At 38.1% G+C, this 26,992-nt stretch overlaps 1 protein-coding gene and 1 pseudogene across 7 annotated transcripts; one reads left to right on the plus strand and one right to left on the minus strand.

Annotated features, from left to right (window-relative positions):
• The first annotated feature begins 198 nt into the window (after positions 1–198).
• On the plus strand, positions 199–2,168 carry LOC104597466 (dehydration-responsive element-binding protein 2F pseudogene; annotated as a pseudogene).
• A 1,065-nt stretch (positions 2,169–3,233) lies between these two features.
• On the minus strand, positions 3,234–26,535 carry LOC104597465 (DNA-binding protein). Of its 7 annotated transcripts, XR_735204.3 has the most exons (16): positions 25,274–26,505; positions 24,742–24,846; positions 24,575–24,643; positions 23,413–23,502; positions 23,213–23,296; positions 22,504–22,668; positions 20,418–20,605; positions 19,333–19,405; positions 18,723–18,776; positions 7,814–8,071; positions 4,926–5,132; positions 4,709–4,812; positions 4,336–4,480; positions 3,908–4,042; positions 3,492–3,818; positions 3,234–3,417 (listed from the first exon to the last, which is right to left on the minus strand). XR_735204.3 is itself a non-coding variant. In XM_010259013.3 (15 exons), the coding sequence occupies exons 1-15, from the start codon at positions 25,361–25,363 to the stop codon at positions 3,642–3,644; spliced, it is 1,944 nt and encodes a 647-aa protein (XP_010257315.1). In that variant the 5' UTR covers positions 25,364–26,505; the 3' UTR covers positions 3,234–3,641. The 7 variants fall into 7 exon arrangements, 6 of the variants coding, with proteins under 6 accessions (XP_010257315.1, XP_019053383.1, XP_088747994.1 ...); XM_010259013.3 differs by having other exon boundaries at positions 3,234–3,818; XM_019197838.2 differs by having other exon boundaries at positions 3,234–3,818; positions 24,575–24,639; positions 25,080–26,505.
• Between the last annotated feature and the right edge of the window lie 457 nt (positions 26,536–26,992).

Here is a 26,992-nt window from a genome sequence, read left to right on the forward strand (position 1 = left end):
AAGCATATTCACATAGGGTTGATTTTTTTGGTCCAGATGATTATTCGAGAGTTAGAATTAGGAGAGAGAAATCTCATATTCTTACACGTGGCAAGTTTTGTGGGTCCCTTGATACAAAAAAGCGGAGATACCTTTTTCCATTCCTGATTTGATACAACTGCATCCTCTTCTGAGTTCTGACTTCTAATTCGCCTAGTTTGAAATAATTCACAAGTCACGTGTAGCAAGGACAGTGAAACGTGAAGAGATATGTATCAGGAACCACCAATCCCTACTCTGCCTTTATATAGCTAATTCTACTAGGTGGGACCGGTTAGATGGATCACATCTCAAGACCCTACTTATGTAGCCACATGTCCTCCACAAGGGCCCTTCATAATTTGGCATAAATTTTCTCATTTATGCTTAAAACAAGATGCGCACCATGTCATGTACATGTGGATGATGCACATCAAACACCATATGATCATACAAGATGAAGATGAAAATAAAGATAGCAAATATTTCATTATTCATCATACAACAGCTGGATACATACATACATATATATAACCAAAGTCTCAAGATTTCCAACGCATTCTCCAACGGTTACATGTGCTTGAAAAGGCTTTTTCAGACCGTGACAACAATTAAACCAAACTGCACTCTTACTCACTACATAACCCGCGCCCTTCACACACCATTTGTGTACTCTCCCATCTCCCCCACCTATACTCTCTCTCTCTCTCTCTCTCTCTCTCTCTCTCTCTCTCCAACTCTCTAATCCAAATCCAACATGGAAAGTTGCAGGAAAGGTCCATTGAAGCCATGGAAGAAAGGTCCCACAAGGGGCAAAGGTGGCCCTCAGAACGCGTCTTGTGAGTACCGTGGTGTTAGACAAAGAACTTGGGGCAAATGGGTTGCAGAGATCAGAGAGCCCAAGAAGAGAACCAGACTTTGGTTGGGTTCATTCTCAACAGCCGAAGAGGCTGCCATGGCCTACGACGAAGCTGCAAGGAGGTTGTATGGTCCCGAAGCTTACCTTAACCTACCACACCTTCAACCCAACTCCAGTCCTAATAAACCCAACCAATTTAAATGGTTTCCATCAAAGAATTTCATTTCCATGTTTCCTTCGTGTGACTTACTTAATATAAACGCGCAACACAATGTTCATGCCATTCATCAAAGGCTACAAGAACTCAAGAGAAATTCTTCTTCTCTTAATCAACTACCACCCTCTTCCTCATCTTCATCTTCTTTTGACTCGAATTCTGAATTTTTTATCACAGAAGACAAATGCTACATAGAAAACTCACTAGCTAAGCAAGAAGAGGCCATGCTTTCATCCGAGCAGTTGTTAGGGGGTCGTGAAGAGAAGCCTCAGATTGATCTACACGAGTTTCTTCAGCAATTGGGTATACTAAAAGAAGGTAGTGGATCAGAAGGTGGCGACACCCTGGGAAGCTTTCCACTGCCGGAATCTTTGCTTGAAGACGATGGGCTAACAGCTTTTGGAGAGCAGACTTTCAATTGGGGTTCACTGGTCGATATACATGGATTAGAGGGTAATCAAGGAGCTGTAAACAGTGGCATACAGGTTGATATACACGAAGAGTTGACCTTCCCCAGTTCTATTTGGAACTTTTGAAGTGCCAGCTAATTTTGGTGTAGTAATTTCTAGTTTTAAGCTTTTGGTGGATAGAATTCATAGGGAGAAAAAGGACAAAAGAAAAGTAATTGGCCAACCTTTATTCTTAGAGTGTGTCAGTTTCTGTTGAATGAAACTAAGACAGGACTAGACTGTCATCGCTAATGGTTCTATACATGCTGGATAGTTGTAAAGATTCAGTCATACTGGTTCTAAGGAAAGCAAAAGACTGATACTGGTTGTAGAGGTTCTAATTTCTTAAGCCCATGGGATTCCAGGCTTAGGAATAGGATCTCCCAGGTTTCAGCTATTATTTTACGTGTCACCGACTCTGACAAGGAGAGATAGTGAGATAGTGTGTTTATGTGTGTGTGTGCAGCGTGCCTGTTTCCCAGTATAATGTTTGACTCAATGCAAGACTCGGTGACAGTTTGGAAAGGCTTTCCCGCAAGGGGTTTTAACCGTTCAGTCCATCCCTAGAAATCTAGAGCTCCACTCGAGAGGTGAACTGAATCCTAACCGTGGATTGATGCCAAATCCATGAACAGATGCAGTTTATGGGAGGGGGGGCTACTAGTAGACTAGGAGGGGGCTGCAATTCAAATTTCTGAGGGGAATTGCAGTCCAAAAATCCCTTCCTGCAATGGCTTCTGCCTTTCTGGATGAACGTGGTCAATAATGTATTGTGGTCAGCAAATCCGAACTCCTTTTTAATAGTTCTTCAAAGAGGTATAGTCAACACAGCTCAATCAAAGCTGAAGCCCTCCCAAACAAGTTATCAGTCTATTTATTAGGTTTTAATCACTGCTTTTCCACTTCTAGTAGTACAACAAAAGTGGAAACAGGCAAACAGCTATTAAACTAGGATGAGACCCGGGTACCCAGAGGAGACACCATCTCCTCGGGAGAAAAAAAAAATTAAACTGAAGAACCACAAATCAGATCCGGGTGCTCGGAGTCATGTTGAGTTTTAGGCATCCATTCCTGAAAACGCTTCTTCCATCTCTCCGAGACTGAACACCCAGAAAAAAAAAAGCAACCTTTGGACTCTTACTTTTTGTATGTGCTGGTTTTGTTTGACTCTCAGGTAACAGAGCTTGCACCGAGAACTGAGAAGTTTTTCATTTCGTTTCTCGCTTGTGAATTTGGATTTGCTCCTCATGGATCGCTCCTCACACCATCCTCGCAATACATTGGAGCTGTGCATTGCCCCGTGAATAATACAATACATATACAGTAGTAGATGTTCCCAAAGCACGGCTGAATGTGCTGTGAGGTTGGTGTTAGGAGCAAATCCGGTCTCCTCCCTGTCCCCTTTCCTTGATATAGAATGTTCAAATCTTTAGACAGCCAGCTGGGCGGGAAATGGTCCAAAAGTCAAGTGGGTTGATTAACCTAGCCCTCTAACCAAGAACCATCTCTCATGGAGGATCATAGAAATTATGGCAAAAGTGGAAGATAGATGGAAAAGTGTGTTTGATTGGACAGTTGCTTTGTGCTAAGATAGCAACTTATAGAACAAAGCTAATCCAATTATTGAGTCTGCAAACAGCCAAACACATAAAAAATATGGGCATCAAATAATTAGACAGAGAGCACCGAATTCCTAAACCTTGTAGAATAAGATCTAATCCTGAATATAAATGTAATAACTTAGCATAGTGTCGATCAACAAAGGATCCCAGTTTTGTCATTTTTTATTGGTTGAAGCACTTGAAAAATATTTCCATGAAACTCAGAATGAGACCAACGTTGTTTATATGTTATGACCCTCTCCTTTTCTTTTCCTGTTCAGAAATGCAGATAATCACCATAAAGTTCTTTCCGGATGCTATGGCAAAATGGAATTCGGCAGGCTCACCTTGGTGTATATCCATGATGAAAACAGAGCCCAATATGTGGAGCTAGTCTGACCAACAACTGACCAAGTGAACATATGAAGGCCTTCCTGAGTAGTAAATAGAATACAAGGTCAGTCTAGTAACATCATCAAGTCATGTGTGGTGCTGGCTCATTCATTCCTGTACTCTGATGCACTCAAATACTCGCCATGCTCCTCAAAATACTCAATCAAACGCTTCAAGAACCCATCACCACACACAGTTTCAGTATCACAGACAAGACAACATTGTCTCCTTGCTCGTGTTACAGCCACATTCATTCGCCTATGGTCACTTAGAAACCCAACCTGCATTTCAAGTGGAAATTCAAGATTTATTGTGGTCATGCGATATTACTTCAATAAAAATTTCAAATCTGGTACCTACATATAACTACCTCTTTCTTTGAGTTTGATCGGACCATGGATATAATAATTGCTTCTTTTTCCCGACCTTGAAAGCCATCAACAGTAGAGATTTCCATCTCCCTTAGCTTATTCTCTTTGCTCCTCAGCATTTTCAACAAGACAACCTATAGGACAACATTGCACAATCCTAGACTAGTTTGCATTAAGAATGAAAGAGGATACACTAATTGGTATGGTGTTGGCATGCATAAACAAGGAAAAACGGTTATTATTTTGAACAAGAGATGTTTTAAAATCTATCTGGTTTAAGATTCCTTTCCATTCTTCATAATTTCATGATTACTTGCAAAGATCCTCATTATTGTCAAAGATCTTTGCTTATTCTTGTTTTCCTTATCTTAAATCTTCTCAGCAAATAAGATACCAAAAAATAAAGTAAATAAGGTGGGTTTTGAACCTGTGCAGCATAAGGGGTGATAATTCCAATATCAGAAGATCGGACCCCACTCTCAACAAGTCTTTTAGCATGAGCTATAGCAACCTCAGCCTCACCCTCATTCATTGTGCTGTCCTCCTCATCCTTTTTCTCTTCCATGTCACACCTGAAACAAATTGGATCAGACCAAGTGCTCAATTTAACTCAACTATGCCTTGTCCCCACTATATGGGGTCAATTAAACAATCGTGTTGTGCCATTTCAAATTGGATAAAACAAAGTAAAAGAACTTGATAACCACGTACACCTCCTATACATTGTACATGTGTCAGTGAAATCCGGCAGTTACCAAGTAGGATCTAGACCAACATAAGCACATCATCAAGCTACCTACCCAGCTATGTCCACAAGAAGAAGTGAGGGTTCTGTTGAAGATGTCCTCTTTACATCCTCAAGATCATAAAGCATATGTGAAGCAACACTTGAATGGGCTTTAATCTGTAAAGAATACAGATCACTACAATTTAAACCATAATGTACTATGTAAACTGATTACTCATAATATAAGATGTAGCATTTGCTGATGAGCTAACATATGGACATGCGGGCACCTTACTATCATATAGTTCTTTGGACGACCAATCCATAATAAGTTCATGCATGCGGTACTGAACAGTGAGCATAGATGTGACTTCATCTCCATACAGGTCTGCAAGGCGCTCAAAAAGGGTTCTTCCCAAGCCTTTCCTCTCAGCTTCAACACTCTGTATGGTTGGAGGAAGCTGAAGATGATCTCCTGCAAGTATACATCTTGAACCCTGAAAAGTGCATTTGCTGAACTTTTACCATTTAAGTCTGCACCCCCTGAATAGATACACATCTCATATGCTACTAGACATGTGTCTAATGTATGTTTGTATAACAAATGGGTTCTTCTATTTATCAATTCAAGAAAGCCTTCTCCCAACTATTTTAGACCAGTTACACATTCTTCCTTTTTGTCAATTACAGTCAAGTATGTTAAAAAAGGAAAAGAAAAGCAAGACATTTTGAAAAGATGTGCTGGCCCACATGCCCCAAGGGAATGTGTGGTTAAAGGACTCCCAAACTTCAGAATGAGCAAAATCACAATATAATACTAGCACCACAAACTCAAAGTTGAATGACTCCCCTTACAGCAATTAATTATCTTTTACTGTTGCTCATAAAGGAAAAAAGAGTTACATGATCTCTAGTACTGACATGAAAATGTTGGATTTTTGGCAAAATATGTAAAGGTATATACTATTACCAAGATGACATTTGGATTTGGCAATGTCAACAGCAGGAGGATATGAAATACACAGAGGAGTGGGTCTAGCATGTTCCAAATGCAAAGTTAGCATTACAATAGATCCTCTAAGAAGGAGATTCCACCAAACCTTAGCGAAGCACAGAGCATGCATCAAAGAACAACTACTGCACTAGAAGGGAGTAATTATGTCCAACTGATGGGGCTAGAAGGGCAATGCGACCAAATGATAAAATTATGCAGAGCATCTTCAAAAGAAAAGGCCTAACTGGTGTATATGTCCTAACATGCGTTTTGGGAAACTACCTTACACACATGTGGGTAGTCTACCTTACACTTACTAATCTCCTATCCATTTGTATTTTTTGCATTACTTGTTGCAAGTGGATCTCTCCAATAGGTAGCCTATTCCAGCCTTTCTTTTTCTCCCTGCCAAGAAAAAGGGGTAAAATACCATAGCATCTATGGACAACTTAGGAGGAAAGAAATGCAAGAATCTTTAAAGAAAAGAACCAAACTGAGAAAACATTGATGAAGGCTATTATGGTGAGGGTGGGATATTGGGTAAAATCTATGCCTAGCTTTTACTTATTTCTCCAAACTCCAATATCACAAGGAGTTGGCAAGTTAATGCTGACTCTTCTACAAGAGTACAAGTAGTCACTCCATGGATGCCTCCTAAACATCCTTTCATCAAGATGAGCTTTGATGGCTGCAGTTCATGTAACCCATGTAACCCAGGGATTGAGGGAGTATTTAGGAGCTGCAATAATAGCAGTTGAAGGAAGTTAGGCTGATGTAGAAATAATACAGTGAGAATGGGTCAAACCTTGGAAATATAGGTATCTCATGAATATTATGGTAGAGGATGATTCAAAAGTAGCATTAGGCCGATGTAGAAATAATACAGTGAGAACTTGGAAATATAGGTATCTCATGCAGGAAGTTAGAAAATTGGCAGCTGAACTGAATGTAAGGTTCCATTGAAACTTAGATGTGCCAATAGTATGGCTTACTCCTTGGCCAGACAAGTATGAGGACCAACTATTTTTGGGAGCGGTTCCATTGGGGGATTAATTGTAAAACTAGAGGGGTAGGTAAGTAATAAAGCTAATCTACGACAAGTGGTACATGGCACATCATATTTGTACACTGTTCTTAACATATTAATAAAATACCTGATTGTTATTGATAAAGAAAAAAGTACAGTGAGTCATGGTGATTTAATCTGTCACATAGGAATGTGTAAATCTTGTTTGCATATTTGACCACACTTAAATTTCTATTTTTATTTATAGATAATGTAATTTCTCTTTTTTTTTGAGAAAGGTAACAATTTTTTTTATAATGGGTCTTTTACTTTTCCCTATAGTGAAGACCCAAAATTCAGCAATCAGTAATAGGACAGGGATAGGATTCCAATCATGATTAAAGAGAAGACGTGATCATAGGTGAAGTTGAATGGAAGAACAGGATTCATGTGATTAACTGCAACTTGTTGAGATTAGGGGTGCAAATGAGTTTAGCCAAGCCAAATTTTGACATGTCTTGGCTTGGCTTGACTAAAAATACTACTAGGTTCTAGTTCAAGTTCGAGTTAGATTCAAACTATTTTCCACTTCGAGCTTGGTTCGATTAAATATTTGATTATTTTGAGTTCAGCTTGAAAGCCCAAAAAGGAATATATTTTTATATTTTATAAATATATATGATATATTAATATTAAAAATCGAGCCAGGCTTGCGAGCTTTCAACCCAATATTTTATTGGTCGAGCTCGAGTTCGAATAACTAATTGAGCTTACCTTGAGATTCGCACTCAATTAGAATCGAACTCAAGCCCGAACTATTCAATTAGAACTCGATACAATTGCACCCCTAGTTGATATGTAGCTATTTCTTCTTTTGGATAATATAATATGAATTTGCAATGTTAGTGATTGATAGATTTCAATAAACTTCTTCTCCCATCCTCTGACAACGACAGATTTCAACTTACAAGTGTAGAGATAATATGGATTAAAGAATCAGATTGCTTTAAGTTATTCAAAAGAAGAGGAAATTAAGGTTACCAAATTTCAATTGTGACAATTCAAATACTCCCATTTAGCCATACACAGATATGTTTTTATACATACGTAGATACATGAGTATGTGTGCATATGAGTCTACATACATAAAAAGTATACATCCAAAGGAATGCATATACCTTCAGCAATGCCATCCAGCATGCTATCTCTAGTGCCTGGGCAGCTTCATCAATAATCACCAAATCAAATGAAGTGTTCTCAAGATTTCGAGAAAATGCACCAGTCAAAGTTGTCAGTACCACTTCTGCATTTTTTATTACATCTGTGACTGCTAGTTGCTGCCTTTTTTGCTCTTCTTTGGAAAGAGCTTTGAGCTCCCTCCTGATGTCCCTCTTTGTATTTTTATCCTTTGCCTTCAACAGTTTTCCATTCAAAGCCTAATAAAATGAAACAGGAAAAAACATTCAAGCAGAAACTGTGTAAGGAAGACTCTTCAGATGATATGATTATATATGTAAGTACTAGCAAATGTGCACGTGCTTTGCATGTCTCAATTTTTTAGATGATGATGATGGTAATAATGTGTCCAAATGCTATTTTTTTATGTGTAAAAATAATCGTTATTACCACACTTGTTTTTCTTTAATTTGATGAATATATAATATTAGAGATGTGCCCAAATGTTCTCTAAAAAATTTTTATATTTTTGTTTTTTTTTGTTTTTTCTTTTATTATTTAATTATGACATCAAGAGTTGACACATTTGACCCCAAAAGTTGAACTGTTGACCTGCCAATTTCATTTTTGGGACCATTTTAAAATTTTCATTGTATTTAGTAGTCAATCAAGACTACAATCCGTCTTGAATTCGAAAAGAAAAAGAAAAGATTTCAGAAGAAAAGAAGAAGAAGAGAGGGAGAAAAGTAGAAGCACACGAAGGGATTTAGAAAAAGAGAGGGTTGATCTTAATGATCTGCCGACCCACTCTTAATATTTATATATGTTGACTAATTGTAAAAGGGCTGAATTGCCCTTATTGCTTACATGGCAAATAAACTAATAATAAAGCTGTAACAACAAACTGAAATAACTACCAACTAACACTGATATAATTAACAAAACATATGCTATGCTGCCATACGAACACAGTGGGGTCCACATCAGTGTTCTCTACACTCCCCTTCAAGTTGGGAATAGATATTTGTCATTCCCAACTTGCATAGGTCTGCCTCTAATTTCTTCCTTGGAACAGCCTTGGTGAGAAGATCTGCAAGCTGCATGCTGGAGGCGATATACAGGAGACACACTTCTTGAGACGAAACCCTTTCTCTGACAAAATGTCGGTCAACTTCGATATGCTTAGTTTTGTCATGCTGTACCGGATTATGAGCTATATTAATAGCAGCCTGATTGTCACAATACAACATTAAGGGCTTCTCATAAGCAATACCCAACTCCTCAAATAATGACTTCAGCCATAGGATTTCAGCCACACCACTAGCCATGGATCTATATTCAGCTTCAGCACTAGAACGAGAAACAACACTTTGTTTCTTACTCCTCCAGGAGACAAGGTTACCTCCTACAAAGGCACAATATCTAGAGGTAGACCTTCTGTCATCAACACTCCCAGCCCAATCAGCATCTGTATAGACCTCTATATTCATGTGATCATTATTCTTGAATAATATACCTCTACCTGGACATCTCTTCAAGTATGCTAATATTCTCTCAACTGTAAGGAGGTGAGTAGTTCTAGGAGAGTGGATATATTGACTGACAACGCTGACTGCATAACTGATGTCCTGCCGTGTGAGACAAAGATAGAAGAGTTTCCCAACCAACCGTTGGAACATAGCTTTGTCTTCAAGAGGCTCTCCACCCTCTGCACTGATCTTGTGATTCTGTTCAATAGGTGTATCTACAGGCTTAACACCCAACTTTACAATTTTTGCTAATAGATCTAGAACATACTTCCTTTGAGAAATAAAAATCCCATGTTTAGATCTAGCAACCTCAATACCCAAGAAGTATCGTAGCTCTCCCAGATCTTTCACCTCAAACTCTTGATGAAGGAGTTGTTTAAGAGACTCAATCTCACTGTTATCATTCCCTGTCACTACAATATCATCCACATATACAGCAAGCAAAGTCAAGGAAGAGTCCACTCTTTTAATGAACAATGTATGATCTGACTGGGCCTGTACATAGCCGAATTTTTCAAGGGCTTGTCTGAATCTATCAAACCAAGCTCTGGGAGACTGCTTTAGTCCATACAAGGCTTTATTCAACCGGAAAACCTTCTTACCTGTCTCTGCATCATAAAATCTAGGAGGTAACTGTATGTAGACTTCTTCCTGTAAGTCTCCATTGAGGAAGGCATTTTTAACATCCATCTGGAACAAGGGCCAAGAATAACTGGCTGCAAGGGATAGCAGAACTCGAATAGTGGTCATCTTTGCTACTGGAGAAAAAGTCTCCAAGTAGTCTATACCATAAGTCTGAGTAAAGCCCTTTGCAACTAACCGGGCCTTATACATTTCAATGGAACCATCAGCATTATGTTTCAAAGTAAATACCCATCTACATCCAACCGGTTTCTTTCCTTTAGGCTGGTCAACTAGCTCCCAAGTATTATTCCTCAGAAGGGCATCCATTTCAACCTTCATTGCATCTTTCCACTCAGGAACTGACAAGGCTTCCTGCACTGTTCTGGGAATAGGAATATCAGCAATGGATGTGAGAAAGGACCTGTAAGAGGGGGACAGGCGATCATAGGACAGAAACTGGGAAATGCAGTGAGCTATGGATGTGGTGCAACGCCGTTTGCCTTTACGGACTGCAATGGGGAGGTCAAGGTCATCCAAAGGAGGTAAAGTAGCAACAGTGGGAGGTATCTCAGGGGGACCTGGATCTGATAAAGGGGCTGTGGTACCTGGATCTGGATCCGCAGAAGGAACTGGGGCTGGCCTGGATTGCTGATGACCGAAATCAACCTGCCTCCACCGCCTGTAATAGACTCTCAAATCCTGACACCTCTGACAACCCTCCCCATTACATCCCTCATCACTCAATGGAACAGGTAAAGGAACTTCTGATGAGTTAACCCCACTCTCACTACTCTCCCCCTGAGGAGAAACCCTAGGGTAATAGGGTACCTCCTCAAAGAAAGTAACATCCATCGAGACAAATCTCCTCCCAGAAGTAGGTTCATAGCAGCAATAACCCTTTTGAGTTTGTGCATAACCGAGAAAAATGCATTTGGAGGCCTTAGGATCAAATTTGGAACGATGAGGTCCAAGAATCTGAACAAAGCAAGTGCAACCAAAGGTTTTAAGGGGAATAGTAAATAATTCTTTATCGGGGTATAGAAGGGTAAAGGGAGGCTTCATGTCAAGAACCCGTGAAGGAACTCGATTAATGAGATACACTGCTGTAAGAATAGCATCACCCTAGAAACGGATAGGCACATTGAAGTTAAACATAATGCTTCTAGCCAACTCCAATATGTGCCTATTCTTCCTCTCAGCAACCCCATTCTGCTGTGGTGTATAAGGACAAGTACTCTGGTGAATAATCCCATGATCAAGCAGATAGGAGGCCAATGGCTTGGTAAAGTATTCTTTCGCATTATCGGATCTGAAGATTTTGATTTTGACCCCAAACTGGGTTAAAATCATCTGATGAAATATCTGGGTTAGAGCAGGAACCTCATCTCGAGAACGCATAAGGTAAACCCAAGAAAAACGGGTATAGTCATCAACAAACAACAAGAAATATCTGTACCCCCCCATAGAAGGGATGTGATACGGGCCCCAAACATCGATGTGCACAACATCAAAAGAATTACTACTTCTTTTATTACTCAAGGAATAAGATGCTCTACAATGCTTTGCAAGCTCATAACTCTCACATCTCAAATTTGACATTTGAACAGACTCAAACAAATTTGGAAACAAACTCTTCAAAGATCGAAAAGATAAATAACCTAACCGATTATGCCAAAGCATAACCTGACTAACAGACTGAGAAACAAAAGACTTCATATCTTCATGATCTTCCCAATGAGAACTCTCTCCAAGTAGATAGATCTCATTCGTCTCACGGCCAGTCCCAATCACCTTCCTTGTCTCCAAGTCCTGAAAAATACATCGGTCAGGGAAAAAAGTTACTGAACAATTATGATGTTTTGTAATACTACTGACTGAAAGCAAGTTAGTATCAAGCTTAGGAACATGCAGAACTAAAGATAAGGAAATGGTATTAGACAACTTGATGTCTCCCTTGCCAGAAATGGGAACGAGGGAACCATCAGCAATGGACACTTTATCTCTACCAGAAGATAAGTGATAGGTAGTGAACAGTGATGGCAAGCTAGTCATATGGTCAGATGCACCTGAGTCTATTACCCAACAATGTTCAGTGTTACCTGGAGCTGAAGCATGGTAAGCTGAGGCCCGAGTGCCTGAATGAGCAAAGGCTGATGTGGAAGGAGCTGATGATGACTGAGATGATTGAGCTGAATTCCCAACTTCCTTTTCCAACTGAGTTAGGGCAGCCTGAACAACAGCTAAGGTGTCTAGAGGCGTGCCTTTTGTGCCCGATGAGGATGCAGAATCGATATTAACAGCCATATGGGCATTACCCCTTTTGTTCCTTAGTTTTGCTGGGACTAGATGAGGGTGCAGCTTCCAACATGTATCTTTAGTATGCTTAGGTTTCTTGCAATGTTCACACACTAGATCCCGCTTATCTTCCTTCTTTATATCCCTCTCCGTATCAACCCCAGACTTAGGTTTAACTGCTGCCAAGGCTGGTGGGAAGGACTGTGATAGGCCCCCAGTTAACCTTATGTATGCTAGGAGAAAGAAAAGGCAGCATAAGGGGGAGATGATTAGACATGCGACATTTATGGAGGAGGTCAGAAGGGAATAGGAAGAGTCTTGGGGCATTTATAGCTATGTCAGTTATGAAAAAAGAAGAGTTTTGGGGCATTTATAACTAGCCCAGCTGGGCATTTATAAAGGGAGTCAGTTATGCTATCATAAGGGTATAAGAAGGGGCTTTGGGGGATGGGGTGGCATGTTTTTCTTTGAGTAAAGAATATTGTGAGTGTTTGGGAGAGCCGGCGGTCTCTCGAAGAACTGACCAACTGTTAATGTTTTCTGCTGAATGAATACTAGTTTCTTTTGTTGATGTTCGAGTGTGTGAACGCTGCTGCAAGTCTGTGAACTGCGTGTCAAATTTCTAGGTCATATCAGTGGTATCAGAGCCCGTCTTTCCTCGGCCATGGTGACAGCTAAGGAAGTGACATCGCAGGTGGAGGATTTCGAAGAACGCCTGTCTTCTCTGCATTCTGGATTTCGTTTGGAGATGGATGGCTTACGCAATGAGTTTCAGCGACTCGATCCAGATAAGGTAGCTGTTGGACTTTCGAAGATCTCGTCCCTGGAGAACTCGGTACAATCTCTGGAAAGAGGCGTTCAAGATCTGGTGAAACGTTTTGATTTGTTGCTTCAGCAACATGCCTATTCAGCTCCTTTGTCTACTACTGACATTGCTCCTTTAGTCGCATCGAGTCGTGCGGCTGACAAATGGAAGAGTGCAGCTTTCCCGACGTTTTCTTCAATGCCAGTCCCGGAACATACTTCTGATTCACTTCCTCGGAAGTTGGAGTTACCTATCTTTGATGGGGAAATCCTGATGGCTGGTTTTTTCGCGCGGAGCGCTATTTTGAGATTAATGGCTTGCTTCCGGCAGAGCATCTGCAAGCTGCGGTTGTCTGTTTAGAGGGCGATGCATTGGCATGGTATTACTGGGAAGATGGTCGGCGACCTTTTCGTGGTTGGACAGAATTCAAAGAGCTCCTCCTTGAACGTTTTCGATCGACTCAAGAGGGTAATTTACAGGAGCAGCTCTTCTCGTTACATTGGTCTTCTATTGTTAAGGAATATCGTCGCCAATTCGAGGCGCTCTCTGCTCCCTTACGAGACCTGCCAGTAATCAGTCCAAATAAGAGCAAGTGTTTTGGGCTGATAGAAAACTCCAGTTATTGGGATGAATCAGAGTCCCGATGTAGGGATTATAATGGGCACTTGGCAGCACTGACATCAGCCAAGGAACTAAGTTTTGCTGGAAAACTCTGCACTAATACAGCAAGAGGCTGCTGGGTTGGAGGAAGAGGCTTCAATTCTACAAGTGGTTTTAGTTGGAAGTGGTTTGACAATGCAACACATTGGAATTAGTCCATCTCCCCTGGGGCACCATTTCACTCCAATTGCTCCAATTCATCATGCAAAGGCATTAATGACAGGCCCCCTTGTGGGTGAGAGATGCAACAGCTCTCATGAGTTCATCTGTATGCTTGATATAGAGAAGAAATGCTACCACCTACGCCGCCACAAAGAGTATCTTATCATCCTTGCAACTGTTAGTGGGATGATCCTTTGCACAACTTTGGCTGTTGTAATTTGGTTGCTTGCATACAGGAGGAGCAAGAGGCACAGAAGGTCTCACAAAGCATCTAATCCATCAACATCTGCATCAGTTACCCCATCAGGGAAAGTCTTCAGCAATGAGGAACTGAGGCCAATTACAAAGAATTTCAGTGAAGGTAACCGTCTTGTTGGAAATGCCAAGACTGGTGGCACATATAGTGGGTTTTTTCCTGATGGAACAAGGGTAGCAGCCAAGAGATTGAAAAGGTCTAGCTTTCAAAGAAAGAAGGAATTTTATTCAGAGACTGGAAGAGTTGCAAAGCTCCGTTATCCTGCTGCCGTGCGCGGTATGTGTCCATCCACTATGCCTGGAGTTACAGGTTGGAAGTGCTTATTCATTGGCAGGACGTGCCTGATTTTGAAGATTCTTGGGAGCCTTTTGACTTACTTCGAGACCAATTTCCTCATTTTAACCTTGAGGACAAGGTTAGACTTTGGGCGGCGGGTAATGACAGGCCCCCAGTTAACCTTATCTATGCTAGGAGAAAGAAAAGGCAGCATAAGGGGGAGATGATTAGACATGGGGCATTTATGGAGGACAGAAGGGAATAGGAAGAGTCTTGGGGCATTTATAGCTATGTCAGTTATGAAAAAAGAAGAGTTTTTGGGCATTTATAACTAGGCCAGCTGGGCATTTATAGAGGGAGTCGGTTATGCTATCAAAAGGGTATAAGAAGGGGCTTTGGGGGATGGGGAGTGGCAAGTTTTTCTTTGAGTAAAGAATATTGTGAGTGTTTGGGAGAGCCGGCGGTCTCTCGAAGAACCGACCAACTGTTAATGTTTTCTGCTGTAAGTCTGTGAACTGCGTGTCAAATTTCTGAGTCATATCAGACTGATGTTGCATCATAACCTTTCTCCTAGTCTCTTCACTATGCACCAAGGAGTAGGCTTGAGATAAGGTCACACTGTCCCTTGTTAGTATTTTTTGTCTCACAATATCATAGTCAGGATTCAGACCAGCTAGGAATTCAAAAACCCTATTAGTTTCAACTTGCTTTCTATGAGTCTGTGCATCCTTCTGACTTTCCCACTCAAGTGTTTCTAGGTGGTCAATTTCATGCCACAAAGATTTCAAAGTAGAAAAGTAAACCGAGACTGGTTTCTCTCCTTGCTTAAGGTTATTAACCTCACACTTCAATTCATAGGCCCTAGCAACATTAAGGGGTTGGGAGTAAGTCTCTTTCATGACATCCTAGATTTCCTTGGCTGTTTTTGCCCACAAATAGTTCCGGCTGATATGTGGCTGCATAGAGTTGCACAGCCATGTCATAACAAATAGTTCTCCTGAACCCATTTGGTATACGCTTGGTCCTCCTTAGTTGGTTCTTTCACATCTCCCAACAAGTAGCTGAGTTTTCCTCTACCCCCAATGGCCATCATGGCCGATTGGGCCCATTCTAAGTAGTTGGATCCATCAAACTTCACAGCTGTAATCTGAAAGGCATTCTCAGGCATGTTACCAGAATTGCTAGTCCCAAAAACACCTTCCCCCTGATTCTTGAACTCCATTCTTGGTCAAGAATTAACAATAAAAAACTTTTGAAGCTACTGTAATAGAAAATAGCACCTAAACAATTGATAACAGCCGGCCTAGGTCTTCCAAAGAATAAGGAAAACAGAATTCTGTATGAAACCAATTCAAAATCTGATCTGAAACCAACAACAGTTCTGAATTTTTACGGTTTTCTCTCAAAACCCTAGAAAGAAAAAAAGGTTTTCCAGCCGCACCTCTCAGAATAGATCAAGATGATTCTTTCAAGGTTATTCTCAAGCAAAAAACTTACTTTATGAAAGAAAATCTCTGGCCGCCACCTTCTGTCTGATGCTGAACCCTAATCTTGGGGATCCGAAGCCTTTTCTAATTCTTCCTGACTACTGGAACTCTCCCAGCCTTCTACAATCTTCTTAGTAGCAGCCGCACACTACCAGTAGCCTCCAAGAATCAGCCGATCCTCCTTCTTTGTTGAAAAACTTCTAAACTTAGGAAATTCTCATGTAGTCAATCTAATTGGACTAACATAAGACCTCCTTCTCTGCAACCAGTTTTAGGTTTTGAACAGAAATTCTGATCGCCACCTTCAGTCTTGATAAAGAAACTGATCGCCGACTCTTTATCTTCCTCTGATTCTTCCTGATTATCAAGAACACAATCCACTCTTTGGACAGCTGCTACAGTCTCTGATAACCTCCAAGAATCAGCCGAAAAGGGATCCTCTTAATCTTCCAGCCCTAGGCAACTCTCATGTGGTTGGCTAGATCAGACTCACATGAGAAACCCTAATCCTTGCTTTGATACCAAGTAGTCGATCAAGACTACAATCCGTCTTGAATTCAAAAAGAAAAAGAAAAGAAGAAGAAGAGAGGGAGAAAAGTAGAAGCACACAAAGGGATTTAGAAAAAGAGAGGGTTGATCTTAATGATCTGCCGACCCACTCTTAATATTTATATATGTTGACTAATTGTAAAAGGGCTGAATTGCCCTTATTGCTTACATGGCAAATAAACTAATAATAAAGCTGAAATAACAAGCTGTAACAACAAACTGAAATAACTACCAATAACTACCAACTAGTACCAACATAATTAACAAAACATATGCTATGCTGCCATACGAACACAGTGGGGACCACAGCAGTGGGGTCCACATCAGTGTTCTCTACATATTTCTATCATCAATAAAATACAGAATTCTCGTTCATGTAGCCAACCCCATATATAGTTAGGATAGAGCATAGACGATGATGATGATGATTCCCATCATCAATAAAAACAATTCTTCTTTATCATGCACATTTTTCTTTAATATGAAATATTAGATATGTGCTCAATTTTTTTTTACTTTTTGTAAATTTTTGTATTTATTTCCATTTAAAAAAATATTATTTAACTTTGACACCATGTATTGACCCGTTTGACCCAAATGGTTGGATTAACATAATTTGTTATATTGTATATTGAGTGATGTAGCACACTAGCACATATTAACATCTTCTACAAATGTTTGATGTTTCTTAACATTTGGCATGTAGAGAAAGCAATCCATATTTAAGAGTTAGTTCAACTCATAAAATAAAAGAATGAAAGAAAACAAGTATACAAGCCCGTGCCCATGTATCTACATTGCACCCAAGAGCATACAATCTTTGGCATATAACCAAGATAGCTTTGGGGTTCCAACTTCAAATAAACAATTCAAGCTTCATGGGAAGAAATAAATATACACAAAATCTAGATAAGATTTCCCAAATTAACTTTGTTACACTAGTTTACTAATTACTTATTTATTGTTACTAAACCGCAGACCCAGAATGCCATCTTGAATTATAGTCCACAAGTTACCAACTTGACTTAAAACTATCATTGTAGGACAGGAGGTTGAGATGAATAGGACTTACTAGGTGAAAATCTAGTAGAACATGGAAGCAATGCAGAAGATGTTTTTGCCATATCAAGTGCAGAAGCTAAATGTAGGGCAAGTGGCAGATATTTGATATAGCTGACAATTCATGTAGGAAATGGGTTTTGTGGTTAACAAGCCAATGAAGATGTACGATGATAAATCATTAATAATGCTACTAATGATTTATTGGAAAACAAACCAATGAAGATGTACGATAATAAATTATTAATCATCATCATCCATGCCTTATCCCAACTATATGGGGTTGACTACATGAATCCTGTTTCACCAATCTGTTCTATTTAAAGCCATATCCACTGTTAAATTATTAGTGCTTAAATCATTTCTTACTACTTCTACTCATGCCCTTTTTGATCTACCCCAAGATCTTCTAGCCCCTTCAATGTGTAAGATCACTTCTTCTAACTGCTGCAATTGGTGGCCTTCTATGCATGTGCCCAAACCATCTTAGTCTACTCTCTCTGATTTTTCACCTATTAGAGATACCCTGGTTCCTACAAATAACTTCATTCCTAATCCTATCATTTCTAGTTTTCCACTCATTCATCTTAGCATCCGCATTCCTGCCACATTCATTTTCTAGAAATGTTGTTTCTTGACTGCCCAACAATCTGCTCCATACAACATAACTGGCCTTACAACTGTTTTATAGAATTTTCCTTTTAAGAAAAGTAATATTAACCTATCACATAAAAGTCCAGATGCACCCTCCATTTTGCCCATCCTGCTCTAATTCTTTGGGTGACATCCTCCGCAATCTTTCCCTTGTTATGAATTATTGAACCAAGGTACCAGAAATGGTCACATTGAGTTATCTCTTGATCTTCAATCTTAAGCATATCTTGATTTACAGTCCTATTATTACTAAATTTACATGTCATATACTATGTTTAGTCCTACTTATTTTAAAACCTCTTGTTTCTAAGGCATTTGTCCATAAGCTTAACTTTGTATTTAATCCTTGCAGTATCATATCAAAAAGAAAATGTCTGAATGCCTAAAACTGCAGCTCTGATGTGTCTCAACTGACAGAGCAATAAACCATTCAGTTCAGCCACTTTGGCTGTCATTGAATAACCCTAAAACAAGCTTGTCAGTGTTAGCAAGTTTGGCTTCAATTAAAAATAACTCAAGTATATCAAATTCCAAGGTTCAGTTCTGAACTTTTACCTTCATTTCCTTGCGGATGTCATTTGCCAGAGCACTATTGTCCCCTCGTAAAACCTAAAAGGTCAACTAAAAAGCTAAGTACAAATAAATGTCAAAGAAAGGCATAACGAAAAGCCATTTGGACGAATTAGCATTAATGAGGATGAGAATCAGTGACCAGTTACATTTAAAACAAAGCCTTACATGTGGAGAACCAAACAAAACCTATATCTGCAAGGTCAATGCAAGGAGACATGCATCATGCATACTCAGATGTTGTAAAGCCTTATAGACAAGAAAATAAGGATGTGAAGAAACTGGAACAGAAACTAAATAAATCCAATTTAAAAATAAAACAAGTGTATTGAAAAGCAATTATGAGCATCTAAAATATGTCATACACAAATGTATATATACATGGTACACCCCTTTTCCCAAAAGTATGCATAAACAGAGAGAGAGAGAGAGAGCACAAGAAAATACATATACACATTTTTATTAATTAGGTGGTCAAGTGGAATTTACATTAAAAATAAAAAATGTAGATGAAAACCATGAGTACAGAATAAAATGTGCATGTGGATAGTGTTTGAGTGTTTCAACAGTATTCATAATATTGTAGGCATTATACCTGTGCATCAAGTGCACTCTCCAATACTTGAGGTAACAAACGTGCAGGATGCCCCAACCTCACCAACTTTACCCTAAGAAGGAAATGGGTCGAGCATATTAGTAATACATCTTAAGGCTTACAGCTCAATGTAACAAACACCACAGGTTTCAAAGAATGTTTACATAAAGACATGAATTGCATAAGATAAATCTACTCGTCCATTTGGTGATGATGAGTGGAGCCAAGAAAACCAAATGGAAGCATCCTTGCTCAGAATTTATTCAGCAAGCAACAGTTAGGAGGACCATGGTGCACTACTGCCTGAAAATACTTTCTTCGGTGAAGGAATACCTTCCACATATACAAAACGATAGCTAAAATTATGCAGGTTGAACTAAAAAAAAGGCAATTACCCAATGTTGGTCCCAGTTGTTTGGTGTCTTGGGAGGGGTGGACCAGATGTGGATCAAACCTTTAGCAATTTTTAGCACAAAGTGCACCCCCTCCCCTCAGAACCAAACGCATGTTCTCATGCTTCTCAGCCCGAGATTCTACCATTAACCAAGAAATGGTCATGCAGGTTGAACTAGAATCTATTACTTTAAAAGCCATTAACATTCTGTAAAAGAAAAAAAAAAAAAAAAAAAAAGAAGCATGATGCAGGCAGTACTTGATGAAGTATGCCAGAACCACAAAACAGATTTAAAACTGCAGGTTAAACTAGAATTTATTGCTTTTAACAACCAATGCCATTATGAAAAAGAACAAAGAAAAAAAGGTATGGCATGGGCAAGATCTGGTGAAAGTGTGGCAGAAACCAAAAGAAAACAGATTAAAAACAAAAAATAAAAAATGAAAGTAAACAAGCAACATATTCCCTAAATGCCCAAAAAAGCCTTTGCCAGAATTAAGGTCAGTAAAAGAAAACAACGCAGCAAGCTACAAAATAAGTATCATAAATTCCTAGCACACATTTCTTAACTAGAGGATAAACTCCAAGGAATGGAAGAAATTTTTGACATAGTTAAAACCCATGATTTTTTTTTTTTTTTTTTGATTGGCAGCAGAAAATTTATTGATAAAATAGTTAAAACCCATGATACCTATGAGGAAAAAGCCGTTCAACAATGTTGTCAACAGCAATATTAGAAGCAGCACAGGCAAGAATCTTTGATCCACGTTTCACTTCTTGCAAGATAATTTCCACGATGGTTGTTGTCTTTCCAGTTCCTGGAGGCCCATGAAGTAGAAATACATTCCTGGAGGAGAGGGCCTTTGAGATTGCTTCTTTCTGGAAAAATTAGAATGAATCCAGTTTACATGAGATACATAGAATAAAAGGGCAAAAAAAACCAGTTTATAGTCCTCATCTTCATAAAATTTTCTCCCTTTGGCTATTTTTTTCTTTTTTTTTTTTTGACAAGTACTTATGGCTATCTTTTTCTGGAAGTAAGAAAGCTCAAATTTTCTTGTCTTGCAATTTATTGGGGCTGATAGAAAGAGATGAATAGAACTTTTGAAGGAAAAATGAGAGATGACAGAAGAAGAGTGGCTGGTATTGGCCATCTTTTTTGTGGACTGTTTGGTGGCAAACCCTGAATTTAAAAATATGAATAGAGCTTTTTTGGGTCTAATCTTCGGTCAGCTCAAGACGTTATGGTACATGATGCTTAGATTCTTGTTTCTTTTGAATTGTCTCCTCCAGGAAGTTTCTTTTGTTGTGTTAAGGCCTTCACAGCAATATCTTCATGTAATTTCTTCTTTTCTCTTCAATGATATTTCTTATTTTACTTTGCTATCAAAGGGTAGGAAAAGTACACCCTCAATTTTGACAATGCTCTTTAGGCAATCTGGGCCACCTACCATTGGAGTACTGAAAAATATTGAGGGAGAAATTCTACTGCAGTTCTCTGGCCCTATTGGCATAGGAGACTCAATCTGTCTGAAATTATCTCTTTTTATTTTATCAATAACAGTATCTGAAATTATCTCTTACTCATGGCCTTAGACTTTTACAAGCTTTCGGTTCAGGTAATAGAAGGGATTCTCAGAAGGTGATCAGATGGATAATAGAGGGCTACCCTTGACATCTAACTTACATTATTAGAGGATAACATAGTTTTGCCTTTCATAATAATCAGCTTCTTCCATTGCGTTCTTGGACCAACTACTTCAGAGAATGGCATGGCTAGGGTTGGATTATTTGAGTTATAAGGAAGGAGGTATGGAGGATGACTACCCTAAACTAGTGTGCAGGTAATTTTCTGGCATGGTGACTTAGATGTTTCTGAATTGATTCCACTGTTACACCTTTGTAAGACTATCAAACTGTGTTGTTAGCCTCTCTCACCATCTTTTATCTTTAATGAAATTTCTATATTGTGAATAAAACAGAAAAGTTATGAACAGCGACCACACCAAAAGCATCAAATTCCAAATTTTAGCCAAGATAATTATGGGAAGAACTTATTGTGTTAGTTCCATATCCCTTGAAAAATTTGCCAAGGATAAGCCAGATAAAATTATAAGCAAAATGGGCTCCCACTGAAGTTAATGTATATGAATAAATATCTCTATTTTCCTATGATTGCTTTGAAAATAAACAAAAAACCCTTTCTTAAAACATATTCATGATGTAATGGTACTTGGTACCATTCAGGATTTCTAGTCAGTTGAATGAGAAAAAGAATTATTCAAGCAGGATATATGAAATGATAGTACTGCTCAAAGTTCGATAAGTAATTCATAGGGGTGATACACTTGGAAAATTTATAAAAAAAAAAAAAAAAAAAAACTATTTTTTGAAAACTGAGGCAGGGCATCTCTAGGAAAGGTATTACCCTTCAAAAGTGGTCAAATGTCCAAATTCTCAAGATTTAGTGTATCAATGACCCTGAAAAATGATACAATATGCCTGATATGCCCCATATCATATTCATATCGGTACTTTGAACCTTGGTTATACAGCTAAGAAAAATTCCATATGCAAAATAGAATCTTCTCAATGTTTAACACTAGTCCAATATGGAATGTAAGAGTTATTCATACTGAGAGCTTTTCACTGTAACAAATGAAACACGCTTGCATGAACTTTGAGTAGAATAAGTGTAACTATAAACAGAGTGCCTAAATTACAGGAGTAGAATATTAAAAGTAATATAAATCAAGGAGAGCCAAGGTCTTAAAAACCTGTGAGTGATCAAGTCTGGAGTTAAATGGAGTAAAAGAGACACCCTTCTTTGAGAATGCAAGTTGTTTCTCGCCAAACAATACAGGGACCAAATCAGCAGCAGGTCCCTTTTGCACACCTTTGCTCAGTTGTATCAAGGCATCCTTCATTCTCCGGTATGTCACCTACATAATCCATTTAATTTCTCAGCATTCTTTTGTAAGTATGAAGTGTGAAACTCACTAGAAAACAGTGTTGGTTGAAATTCCCTAGAATAATTCCTTTTTAATTATTTTAAGGGCATTTTAGAAAATCAAATAAAGCTTCACATTCTGGAGAAGAATGTTAAGGATCTAACATACAAACAGATTTCTATGATATGACAAGACATGTTGTTTGTTCATTTTCAAAATAAGAGAAAATCAAAGGGTATCCAATTCCCTCCTGGACTTATTTCTGTAAAGTCTCAAACATATATAAAAAAGAGGAAAACCACACCATCATAGTATCATCAATCAATCAACATTACTTGAATTTGTGAATAACCTTATCCTACAAAATGAACTTTTCAAACAAAAAAAAAAAAAGCTGTAAACCATACCATAATGTACATCCTAAGAAAAAATGAACTTGCACTCTAGTTTAAGAAAAACACAATCATAATACTAACATCAAGTTACTTGAAACAAAATAATTGAATGATTTGGAAACTTGTAGCGGAACATATACCTCATTTGCAACCTTTTCAAGACGGAGAGGACTGTTTAGTCCCTCTTCTGGTATATCATCAAAAGCAACAGTGATTGAAGAATCCTGTTTAATGTGGCAACAAGTTAACAATCCAAGTGAGGAACAGGTACAGAGATAAATGGGAATAAATTGTACCAAGTAATGCAATTATTTATCAATTAATTTAAAAGTGGGAATACCTTTAGTCGATAGACTACACCCTGTCCAAGGGAAGAAGATCCTAAATCAGCTTTGTTTGGCTTTAAAATAACCACATCATGAGTCCCGAACTAAAACACAAAAAGAGAAACCCTAATATTCAGAACCCGTCTATAAGAAAAACATGAAGAAATGTGTTAATCAATTAATAAATTTGGAAGCTATGTGGCATCTCAATTTGATTTTTGAACACATAATCCACCACTTAGGGGCCTTGAATATTTCATTATTTAATTATATTATCCAGTAAAAAACAAAGGAATAAGTAATTCAGTTCAGCAATGTCAGCTGTTATCAAACGGCCCCTCACAATGAAGCCATTACCAGAACAAAATAGAAAGGAAAATTTAATAAAATTTATCTATTTAAATTCTAAAGTTTAGTCATTCTAAATCCAATTGATGTTATTTAATGAACCCACTTTTAATGATAAAGTTTGGACTTGAATGTAATGAGAAATTAATGAAATCATTTTTTTGATATGCAGCTCCTAAGCACTCCATAAATGAATCATCTATACATTCTTCATAGTTCCATAGTACCACATAAATGAATCATCACTTTGTTCCAGGCAGCTTTTAAACACCACATCAACCACAACCCTTTAACACCCCTGGAATAAAGCAGATCAAAGAAGAAGAAAAAGAAAAAGAAAATGATGGAGACACATGAGGGGAAAAAAACAAAACTAGAAATTAGGATTTCTTCTTGCTAGATCATCAATGTCTCAACTCTGATGTGATTTGGAATTATTTTCTTTCTTTTTCTTCTTTTAGCATATTTCAGTTTCTTTTCATCTCAGTTTGAATAGATTTCAAATAAAAAAGAAGTAGAAAGTTTAACAGCTCCCTCAAAAAGGATCATTACCCAATGTTGGTCCTGGCTATCCAGAGCCTTGGGAAGGATGGACTGGATATGGACCTAACCTTTGGCATTTTCTTGCACAAATTGGCTACTCTCAGACTTTAACCTGCATTCTCGCTCTTGTCAGTCCAAGGTTTTATCATCATACCCAAGCAATAGCCCCTAAAATCTGTCAATTGAAGCATAATTGCTCTCTCTCTCTCTCTCTCTCTCTCTATATATATATATATATATATATATAGTAGACGAATTGAACACACACACAGGACAATGAGTTACCTTGTGAGCAGGAAGAACATCTCCCTTATTAGATTGGAACTCTAGAAGCGTTTTACCCATTAGCCCTGTCTGATGGAAAGTGACAAACAAAAAGGGAAACTATCAATTCAATTCGGGAGCTAAAGCTTGAAAAGTGAAATTAAACTAAAACTCTTTAATGGAACAACCTGAGCATCTACGCATTTTAGATTGAGAATGGTGGAGCCCCTCTTTTGAGCAGTATCCAGGGTCCTCGATGAGCCTGAGGTGATAGAGGCGGATATCTCGGCCTCCTAGCAACCATCAAAGAACATTGAAGAGTATATTTCAGCTTATTCCAAAATCCAAATATTAAATCAACCAAAATAAATGTCTAGAGAAAATTAAAAAAAAAAAAGAAAAGAAAAGACAATATTCCCATTCTTTTTCACGATTGATTTATTGAGACTACTAATTGCTAACACCGAACAGATTCTGATACCAATGCTCAACCAGGGTGAGTGGTCGAATTGTAAATAATAAATACCTGGCATTATTTGATTCATACAGAAATATGCAAGAGAACCAGAGAAACATATCCTCCAACTGTTTCGAAACTTGAAGTACCCGAGTTATTTAATGCACTCAAAGGGAGGAAAATTAGTTTTTTTTTCGTTGTTGAAAAGGTTATATGCCTTTGGAATAAGCAAAAGATATCGCACGGGAGAGAGAGAGAGAGACCTTTTCCATATCGATTAAGGGAGCCATGATCGAGACGAATTGTTGCAAAGAAATAGCAGAAGATTTCTTGGATGCCTTCCCTCGCTCCATGGCTAGTGGCTAGTGTTCAACAAATGGAGGCTAACTACAACGTCAGTAAGCGGCTGGATATTTCAAGTTTCGATCATCTAATTTCATTTATTTTTTTTCAACCAAAAAGAAAGAAAAAATAGGGTAAATTACAGACAAGTACCTTATACTTTGGAGTAGTGACAGATATGTAATACTTGAATGCCCTGAACTTTTAAAAATAAACACTTGGGTCTATTCCGTCAGTTAAACATTGTATAATGTCAAAAGTATCCTTCTCGTGTATTTTTTTATATCATTATCAAGTAATCGAACTTTTCTCCATAATGATGAATTTAATCTATATAATAATCTCAAAAATACTAACAGATGAATTTAAGTGTATTTTTGAAAGTTTAGGGTATTCAAGTGTTTTAATTAAAAGTTCGAGGTACCTATCTGTCACTACCCCCGAAATACAGGATACCTGTCTGTAATTTACCAAAAAAAATAACACATAAAATTTGATTCTACCCCTCTCGCATACCAAGATTTACATTTTTCTTCTTCTCACAGAGTTAATTACATTTTTCACCCATCAACTAGCCAAGCGGGTTTAACGATGAAAAATAGGGACAAGTCGTGTTCGGATCTCCTATCAGCCGCACATTGAGAACATTTATACTTACATGTTGCCATTCATTATCTTGGTAAGATTATTGTGGGTAGGAGATCTGGATTGAGTCAAGCTGGCAAGATGCCAACTGGCTGATTGTAGTGAAGATTGAAATCACATCAGTGTCCCACATGTATAACTCAGCGTAGATTGGAAACACCTTTGATATTTATCATTGGGAGATATTCTCAATACACGGTAGATTGTTAGTGCCAATGTGAACTTGTGAAAATTTGGGATCATTGGGGGGTTATGGGTTTGAGGAATGGGATTCCCGAAGCAAGCAAAAAAAAAGATAAAAAATAAGAATTCAAATTTAGTCCCAACAACTATTGGAACCATGCATCTAGAGCATTTCCTTGGATCCGGACTCAAAAAATAGATAGGAACTGAACTAGAAAAGAAAAGGATAAAAGTCTATTGCGGGTAGGGGTATCCATGAAAAACCGAAAAACTGAATCGAATCAAGAAAACCGAACCGCAAAATGCGGTTAACCGAACTAGCCAGTTCGGTTTCGATTCAGAATTTTTGAAAAACCGAAGGACCGATTCGGTTTTCGGTTCACCTATAAAAAAATTGATGGTTAATCGAACCAACCAGTATATATATTTATATGTATATTTTATAAATATTTTTAATATATGTGACATATTTTCTATGTATTTTATATAAATATATATTCATTATATATAAATATATACTTATATTATATTTATAATGATCTATTTACAAATATATTATATATATTATACGTATATTTATATAATATATATTATAAATATAAAAAAACCGAAAAACCGAAGAACCGAATCAGTAGACCGGTAATTGCAGGATAGTGATAAGCCTTACTTTGAGATTCCAACATTTTACCCCCTCTCCATTAATAAATTGTTAGAGAAAAGGATAATTTATTAAAAGGCCATTTTTAAGGTTTGTATGAGTGAAATTAGGGGTGATCATTTCAACCCGGCCCAGAAATTATGGGCTTGGGCCT

The sequence above is a fragment of the Nelumbo nucifera genome, chromosome 7 (genome assembly GCF_055504915.1).
Source record: "Nelumbo nucifera cultivar China Antique chromosome 7, China Antique-T2T, whole genome shotgun sequence".
NCBI lineage: Eukaryota > Viridiplantae > Streptophyta > Magnoliopsida > Proteales > Nelumbonaceae > Nelumbo > Nelumbo nucifera.